Consider the following 8,844-nt stretch of genomic DNA (forward strand, 5'->3'; position numbering starts at 1 on the left):
GAATGGAGCTGAACCGCCGACGTCGTGCCCGTGAAGAAGTCGAAAATGATGAAGGTGACAAACAACAGGGGCGCAAGCAGCGGCGCCGCAGCGAGCGGCAGGCGCGCAAGCAGGCCCGCATCGAGGCGCATGAGCGGTGGGTCGAGCAGCGCCGCCTCCTGCGAGAAGGCGTAAACGGACAGAGAGTAAAGAAGCAGCACACACGGCAGCCCACAGACTTCTCAGCAGATGCACCCGTCTCTGCTGCACCTATGAAGGAGGGAGGAAAAGTGAGAACGACTGGCGACAGTAGGGCCCCCCACACACTTAAAAAGGACAAATCCAAACGTAAGCGGGAGAAGGATGCGGCGAAGAAGAAAAAAAATGGGAACGAGGTGAGCGAGCGCAGTGGGGCAGATCCGTCTAGGGAATTGACAGGAAAGACTAATGAAACAGAAATTACTCCGGCAAAATACCTTCCACCAACTCTGCGAGGTAAAGTTACGCAAGAGAGAGGTACCGCTCTAAATGAGGTCACTCGGCGAATCATTAATAAACTTACAGTACGCAATGTGGCAGATATGACTAAGGAGGCCTCTGACCTCTTTGGAGGTGGCGTTGAGGGTGCTACGCGAGCCTCCGTCTTGTGTAGCCTGGCACACCACATTAACCGCATCTGCATGCTAGATGCGGGACCCCTTACTCCGATTGTAAGCTTGCCCTTTGCTGGGCTTATTCGGGGTATGCAGTTGCTCCATGGTAATGTGGTTGGTGCAGAACTGGTGGAAAGTTTGTCCTTGGCACTTCAGGAGCACCTACAAAACGATAATGAGACAGCTGTGTCAAACGGCGCCATGGTCCTCGCACATCTCTATGTTCTTAATGCAGTGGATTCGGTTTTGGTGTCAAGTTTTCTACGTAGTGTACTTCGGATTGGGAGCAGCGGCAATGTCTGCGCTGTGGCCGGTGGTCTGACGCTTCTTCGCGCATGTGGAGAGAAGTTGCTGAAGGAGGCACCGGGGCAGATGGAGCGCGCCCTGGCAGAGGCAAAGGCTTACGGCAGGGAGCAGCAAGGCACCAACCGGTATACAGCCCTTCTTGGCTACATCACAGATATTGTGAGGGGCCACACCCGCAGTGCCAAGCGCACTGTGGGTGAAGAGGAAGTACCTATCGAGTCGATTTTGAACGATATGGTGACCCTGTTGCCAGGTGGAAGCAGCAGCAGCGGCGGTGGTACCTCCACCAACAGGCGTGCGCTGCTGCGCATCACGACTACGACCAACGTGCTGTCAGGGGTAACGTGGGAGCGTATGATACGCAAGGACAAGCCCCCGCGCTGGTTTGCCCCCGGTGCATGGGACAAGGCAGAAATGGAAGAGAGTGAAGAGGATCGCGATGGCACCTCATCCCAAGAAGAAGAAGCAGCGTCCTCTTCGTCATTTTCCACAGATTCCGAAACAGAGAGCGAAGATGATGAAACGGAGCTTAAGGCTGAACGAATTCGTCAACTTCGAGAGCAGGAGAAGGCTATATCTGGGCAGCGGCTAAATACTGAAAACAAGCGTGAGGTATTTCAGTGCATTGTGAATGCCTCAGATGACCTCGAAGCCTTCACGCTTCTCATGCACCGTGATCCCTCCTTCAGCCGCCTACACGACACGCTGACTGTTCTTCTGCAATGCTGCTACCAGGAAAAGGTGTATAACCCGTACTACACGCAGGTTATTCAACGCTTCTGCAGCGCAAAGGGATCGTGTAGAAATAGTCTTCAGTTCGCACTGTGGGATATGTTCAAGGTGATACGCATGGAGTCTGTCGATGTGACAGGCTACCTCAACCTTTCCTGCCTACTCACTCAACTCATTGAAGGGGGCGTTTTTACGCTTGGCGTGCTGCGTGGATTGGACATGGACAGCACAAACCGAACAATTGGCTTATTCACCCGTATCTTACTTCTCCGGCTAATCTTACAGCTACCTGCCGCAAAACTCACAGAGGTGTTTTTCGGTGGTGATGGGTTTCGTGCGCACGACGTGAAGATTGATACAGGGGTCTTGCGCTCAAATTTGGCAAAGTTGATGGAACGTTACTTCGTCGATGAGCGAGAGTCGCAAAAGTGGATCCCGCACTTCTACGACGTTGTCGCCGCAGGTACTCCCTTTGACGTGCATCGAAGGGGTAAAAATGCGGAGAGTGACGACGATAAGCCAAAGGGTGAGGAAGAGCAGCTTCAGTTGTTCGTGAAGAGAATCCGAGTGGTGTTCAAGGCGCTCAAGAGTGGTATCTCGTGAGATGAGCTCTGTGATCTTAAACTCAACGATTAAATCAGGAGGAAAAAGAGGTGGCTACTCCCCTAAGCAGCTTTTGGTCAACGAATGAATATATATATATATATANATATATGTACATATGTGCTTGTGTTATTGCCTTTTCTTGTATTTTATTCTGCGCGAACAAAAGCACTGGGGGAGAGGGGGAGGGGGAAAGGAAGTGAAGCAAGGAAAAGGCATGGCGTCAGTTGCTGTGCATCCAAAACTTCTCCCACATGTCTCAGCGGAGCTAACGGGGAGTTTCCTGCATCCACGCGGCGACATCTGCACGAGCGCAACTGTCACAGTTGAGTTTGATCACATACACGCAACGAACGTTGTGAATGGCGAAGCAGCAGCAGCAGTAGCAGAAGTGGGAATAGTGCATGATGACAAGAACCGTGATCCCGCGCTGCTGCTGACATTGTCCCCTCTGCATATGATTCGAGAGGTCCGCGTGCTGCTGGCGAAGGCGGACGGGGAGACAATTAACAATGCGGGTGAATGGTGTCAATTGCAACTCAACAGCACGACGCTCTGTGAAACGAGACGGCACATCGTGCGCATCGACAATCAGGCCGTCTTATCATCACCACCATCATCATCACCATCGCCTTCATCATCAATGGCCCTAGATGTGCAGCACGTTGCCCCATTTGGCACAGTTGATATGAAGAAGTTAGAAGAATGTGTTAAGCAAGAGGCGGAAAAGGAAGAGGGAGAGGAGCTTAATGATGCTGAATGCGAAGACGATGTTCTTGAGCTGGTGCTCGGGCCAAGTGCTGACTACGACGACAACGAGGAGCTCGGCGCCCCTTTAGGAGCGACAGCAGATCCGCCTGATCCAGCTGAGGTAAGGGGAGAGGAAGGGGACGAAGGGGAGGGCGAAGACTACGATGACGATGGATACAATGACGGCGAAGGCAAGCAGTTCATGCTTACACTAATACCGTCTGCCGCTGAGGGAGAGAGAGAATCAGAGGACGGATGTGTGTTGCTTATAATGCGTTGCTGCATCGACGTGGTGTTGCTCCCTCTATCGGAGCTGGCCGACATCTCTTACCCGTGTATGACGATGGCATCTGAGATGGGGCGGCACAACGCATCCCAGGAGGTGTGCGTTCCCGGCGACGACAGCTATGTGCTTCTCGCAGGACAGGGGTTCTACAATTACTTCATTTGCCCGCGAGTGGCGTACGCTGAGAGTGCTGCAGATGCTATATGTTTCACGGCACTAGATGTGCAGGTGACGGCGGTGTGTGCTGCCTCGGCTGATACCGCAACCGAGTGGGAGGTGCTGCCACTCAACGCGCTGCCGACACGGCCGGAGGATCTGCTCTGCGCATTTGTGCGTCCGCGGCGAGGTGATACGGAGTCACTTGGTATGGAAATGCATGCAGGGGTACAGTGGCGTGTGGAACACCACCCCGCATATACGCACTTGTTCACTGACGGCTGTGAGGAAAGTAGTGGCGTGACGAATCTCTACTTCTTCCACTGCGATCACACTCTGTGTGGTTGCCTTCTCCCACTGACGCGTGCGGCACACTCCGCATGGGAGGGGGCTTCCACCACCACTGCGGAAGGAGGTGTGTGTAGCAAGGTGGCGAAATGCACCGGCGAGACGACGTGGGTAGTGTCTAACTGCAGCAGCACACTGCTGAGTCTTCGCCGAGGTGCCCTGTGCATGCGCGGAGCGGTGCTTCTGGCGGCGACTGTGCTGCGGACGATTCGGACACAGACTTCTACACCAGTGATCTTTCGCGCCGATGCCTTGCGTGCCAAGGCGACAGTATTGAGTGCAGCCTTGGAGATGAAGTGGCGTGTGGCCGCTGACCGTGGTTTGGCGCCGGATTTCGATACAGCTCCCTCAAGCTCCGCCCTTGCGCGCGCATGGGGTCTCTGCCTGCTGTGCGACGAGTTGGGTTGGACAGAGCTGCTGCGCCAGGAGCGCCAACTCGCATCGTGGAGCCCGCCGTCGTCTGCGACTACAGACCCGTGGTGTCTGGCGCAGCGGTATGTCCAGGAGGTGCACGAGACCCTTGTGTTTTTATCGTCCGCCTTCGCGGTAGCGTCTCTGCGTCGGCAGTGCTGCTTTCCATGGCAGCTCCTAAAAAAAGAGCCTCATGAGACCTCTTCGGTTTCCTTGGGTGAAACTATTGTGTCAGTCTCTAGTGGAATGCATCTGGACCTTGTGCGTTTATTCCTACTGCGGCGGAGACGGTGGCGGCAGCAGCAGCAGCAACAACAAGAACAACTTGATGTTGCCTTCCCACCCATGCTATTCATCGGTTCTCTCTTTTACGAAGAGAAACAACAGGACACGGCACGCCGCGAAATTCTTCTTCACTTGAGGCCTCCCAAAACTGAGGCGACGCGACGTTTGTTGGGCAACAGTCGTCAAGTTTCAGAGCGTGTGTGGGACATTTACGTGCCCTTCACGATGGTGTGCTTTGCTGTAGAAGGAGCGGGCACGACTCCAGCGGCAGTTGTGGCGGTGCGAGGGGAACAGCAAAGGCTACCCCAGTGCCGCGTCACACATGTCTTGCCGTGCTCCTGGCGAGTGTCAGGAATTGCATGGGCGAGGGGAGTGGAGCAGCGCACATCCTTCTCTTTTTTGGGGGCTGCGCAGGACTATAATGAAGGAGAAGGGAACTCTAAAATGAAGAATGCGGACGGATATGCTGCTGCTGCTGCTGGTGATGATGAAGGGGATGGAAATGAGACCATGAGGAAGAATAAGGGGATCAGTGTTCAGATGCAATTGTTGGTGTTGAACCCAAAGGTTGTTCCCGCTGCTCTTTCGTTGTGGGTGCTCCACACTGAATTTTGGGCGAAAATGCTGCCACCGTCGGAGTACCTTGCGCGGCGAGCCGTTCTGCGCCACATCATGGATCACGCCGTGCAGGAGGGCGAGGAGCACGTCGCAGAGGCCGAACTTCTTTTCACGCCGCTGCTGAATCAGCTGCTGGAGAGTCTTCTTGACGCATCCAGCCAGCCGTCATCCAGCGCGGCAGAGGCGCCACCCCTGACGGTCTTCCTCTCTGAGCTGCAGAGTGTTGGCGTTGGCGCAGCGGCCGTGTGGCGGCGAATCCACCCCGACGCCCATGCACGTTTCGCACGCCTCGCGGCAAAACTCCCACAGTGTGTCTCACTTGCGGCTTCTGTGACGTTGCAGCGGCAGGACGGTGATAATAAGGACGGGGTGTGCCGAATGAATATCGACGCGACAGGAGCAACCGTGAAGATGCAGCAGCACCTCCGCGTTCTCGAGACGTATCATGCTTCCCTGCCGCGTGTTGAGCCACGGCGCCGGCAGCATCAGCAGTCACGATTGGTGCTGAGTTTAAGAAGGGGTCGAGTAGGCAGTCAGGCGATGGAGAAGGGGAAGGAGAAGGATAAGAATGCGCCACTCACGCCTGCTGATGTGGCATCGATGGTCAGCCGTGCTATTACCGGAAGCACAGAATCTCAGAAGGATGAGGTAGCGGCGGCCACTGCCAGGACGGCGGCACTGTCGTTGGCGCTGCCGTTGTGGCCACTCCTGCACACCTGCCCTGGGCTTCCGGAAGGAAGAAGGAAAAGGACACTGGAGGCGGCCCAAGACATTTATGAGTCGCTTCGAGGCGATGTTGGTCATGTTGGTGGTAAAGCCGACACCCTTCTGGTGAAGTCATACGAGTGTTTCAACGCGGGGCGTTGAGGAGCAGACCAGAGCAGAGTAAATGGATCTTGGTCTCACTTCTGTCAGTTTGTTCGGCTTGCCGCTTGTTCCTTGCTCCGAGAAGGCGTAAAATTTCTTGCCTCACATCCACACGCACACACAAATCTGCATCTACAAGTGTCTTGCTCTCTCCTTTCTTACCTTTTCCCCCTTTTTTTTTCTTACACCAAAAAAAAAACACACAAACTCACTAATGAAAGTGACGTAAGGGAATGTACACGTCCAATGATAATGTGGAGGCAGGAAGTGTGGTTGGGAATGAGGGAGGCGGTGCCAATCCGTTTCTTGTGGATACCGCTCAGGTTTTACCACCGGATCCGCCGCAAACCGACGAGCACAATGCGAAGTTTCACGAAATTGCCTCCACTGCAGAGGAGTACTGGGAAGAGTGCGCAAAACTAGATGAGCTGCGCTGCCATATCGGGGAGATTCTCTCTCCAGCGGCTCGCGAAATATATGGACCGACATGGCCATGCTCGCGACGTTGCAGTATTCTCTTTCGCTGGCCAAACAAGCGCAAAGGTAAGGCAGTGCAAGAATCGGAAGAAAACTATGTGATGGTTGGCCCAATGTGGTTCATAATGATTATAGATTTTGTTATGCTCGCTTTAATTCCCATTCTTCACACTGTTGCGTACAAGGATTTTCTGCATTGGGGATTTCACCTTGTGACGTGGATTCTCTTCATCATCATGCTTGGACTACTGCTGAAGTGCGGGACGATGAACCCTGGCTTTGTCCCGCGGCGCCAGAAGAAGGGGTTCATGGATAGGCAGGCCGTGCAAGCACTGCTGCCTGTGCCGAACTACAAAAAGGTGCGGGAACGCTTGCAACACACCAAATATGAGATGTCAAGTGCTATGGTTGCCAGCTCGCTTCTGCATGGCTACTTTGACAACGAGAGCATGAGACTCATGGACAAAAAAGAAGAAGCGTTGGCCGAAGATGCGACCGGCAGTGAGGCTGAGCGGATGGTGGATATAGATCTGTTTTTCTGTCCCACGTGTCATATATTCAGGGCCCCACGTACACACCACTGCAGAATCTGCAACTGTTGTGTAGATGTTTTGGATCATCATTGTTGGTGGCTTGGTAGCTGTATCGGCAAGAACAACTACCACTATTTCCTCTTTTTCCTCTTCTCCATCCATATTTTGATGGGCTACATATTGTCTTTGAATATGGCTATGAATATAACCTTTGCGCTCAAATACCCGAATATGTCATTGGGAGAAGCGCTGAGACTTGTTTACTACCTTCCTATCGTTATTTACGGTCTCGTGTTTGGCATCGGTGTGTTCATGTCCTCACTGTTTCTGGTTCACCTTTACCTGCTGTTTAAAGGCATCACCACCGCGGAGATGCTGAAGGGGAAGTACGCCAAGCCGCCGTATATGGGTGTAAACCCGTGGGATAACGGCAGTAGGTGGCAGAACGTGAAGTATTGTCTGCTGGGACGTATCTCGCCCTTGCTGCACTCGGAGGCGTACTGTTGTGTGACACTGGCGTCACTCATAGATGCCCGCCAAACAGATCTCCTTTTGGCGCTCCCAAAGGAGGAACAAAGGCGTGTGCGGGAGAAGAATAAGTGACAATAGTATCTTGAAGAGGTGAACGTGCTGTGAAGGGCAATTAATATCACTTAATTGCTAGAATCTTCACACATAGTTCCCTCCAGTTCTCCTATTATTTCTATATTTAGTTTATGTCTCTATAAACCGCAGTGAATGCCTGTAACCTGAGTCAGTTGCTTCTGGTTTTGCTGGTCTCCCAGCTTTCGTGGATTAAGAGATCTTTTACAAAAAAAAAATGTGCCATATTTTTTTGAGAAGGAAATCCATTGTGTGATTTCCATTCTGTATGGCACCTTCCGGCCGTCTCTCTCTCTCTCTCTTTGTGATGATACTTATGTTATCAAGAAATCATTGTTCGCGTGTGCCTATCTTTGTTCTTCACTCCTGGTGTTGTTGCTGTGTCTCGGTATTTCGTCTGGTTGGATGACATCACATTCATTGACACTTTTACATATCGGTCTTGATTTCTTTTTTTCTTTCTCTCTCTCTCTCTCTGCCAATGTCGCTATTGCTCTGTACAAATGGAATAAATATGGTAAAGTGATTGGGGGAACAGGCGTGGAGTAGAGGAGTCTGCCTCTGGTACTGTGTGGGTACGTGTACGCTGTAAGGTGATGCGAGAATGAGCGTGATTTTGAACGACCCTGCAATCATCCATGCAGAACGGCCCGCTCCAGTGCTAGGAAGCACAATTTCGGGTGAGGTCACTGTCCGTGCCGATGACGGTGCCACGTACCGACGTAGCGTGTGCGCTATCATCATGGACCAGCGCGGCTGCTTCCTAGGCTGCCGCCGGAGCGACGACCGGAAAGTTCTGCAGTGGGTCCAGGGCGGCGCGAAAGTGCACGAGACCGTCCAGCAGACAGCCGAGCGGGAGGTGTTCGAGGAGATCGGCCTCCCCGCCTCATATCTGCACCTCATAGGGGAGGTGCTGCCCGCTGTGGCGTGTAATGAGCCGCGTGCCCCCTTCCGCTACAAATCCAAGTCGTGGCGGAAGTTGGGGATCGTGGGACAGGAGCTTTACCCTCTGTTGTACATCGTTGACACAAGTGTGGTTGAGCTACTTCGCTTCAGGGCTGTTCAAGGCGAAAGGCGAGAATTCTGCGGTGCCAAATGGGTGGACCTGAATGAGTTGATCAAGTACTGCTCACCGTCGAAGCGAGAGGTGGTGACAAATATCTGCAGGGCCGTGGTGCCGCTGGCGCGCGGCGTGATGGGCGCTGATTCTGCCCCGGAATTGGGGGAGGTGATGGTC

At 53.3% G+C, this 8,844-nt stretch overlaps 4 protein-coding genes across 4 annotated transcripts; all 4 read left to right on the plus strand.

Moving 5' to 3' along the window:
* Positions 1–2: 2 nt before the first annotated feature.
* Positions 3–2,273, plus strand: DQ04_04591030 (putative nucleolar MIF4G domain-containing protein 1-like; the record flags this gene model as incomplete). Its single annotated transcript, XM_009313680.1, has 1 exon — positions 3–2,273. One exon carries the CDS (start codon positions 3–5, stop codon positions 2,271–2,273), a length of 2,271 nt encoding a protein of 756 aa, XP_009311955.1.
* A 217-nt stretch (positions 2,274–2,490) lies between these two features.
* On the plus strand, positions 2,491–5,994 carry DQ04_04591040 (hypothetical protein; the record flags this gene model as incomplete). Its single annotated transcript, XM_009313681.1, has 1 exon — positions 2,491–5,994. The coding sequence occupies one exon, from the start codon at positions 2,491–2,493 to the stop codon at positions 5,992–5,994; it is 3,504 nt and encodes a 1,167-aa protein (XP_009311956.1).
* Positions 5,995–6,227: 233 nt separating this feature from the next.
* Positions 6,228–7,607, plus strand: DQ04_04591050 (hypothetical protein; the record flags this gene model as incomplete). The annotated part of the gene is made up of 1 exon (XM_009313682.1): positions 6,228–7,607. One exon carries the CDS (start codon positions 6,228–6,230, stop codon positions 7,605–7,607), a length of 1,380 nt encoding a protein of 459 aa, XP_009311957.1.
* Positions 7,608–8,211: 604 nt separating this feature from the next.
* On the plus strand, positions 8,212–8,844 carry DQ04_04591060 (NUDIX hydrolase; the record flags this gene model as incomplete). Its single annotated transcript, XM_009313683.1, has 1 exon — positions 8,212–8,844. A coding segment is annotated over one exon (633 nt), but the record flags the coding sequence as incomplete, so codon positions are not given.

Source organism: Trypanosoma grayi (assembly GCF_000691245.1).
Source record: "Trypanosoma grayi strain ANR4 Tgr_459_V1, whole genome shotgun sequence".
Lineage (NCBI taxonomy): Eukaryota > Euglenozoa > Kinetoplastea > Trypanosomatida > Trypanosomatidae > Trypanosoma > Trypanosoma grayi.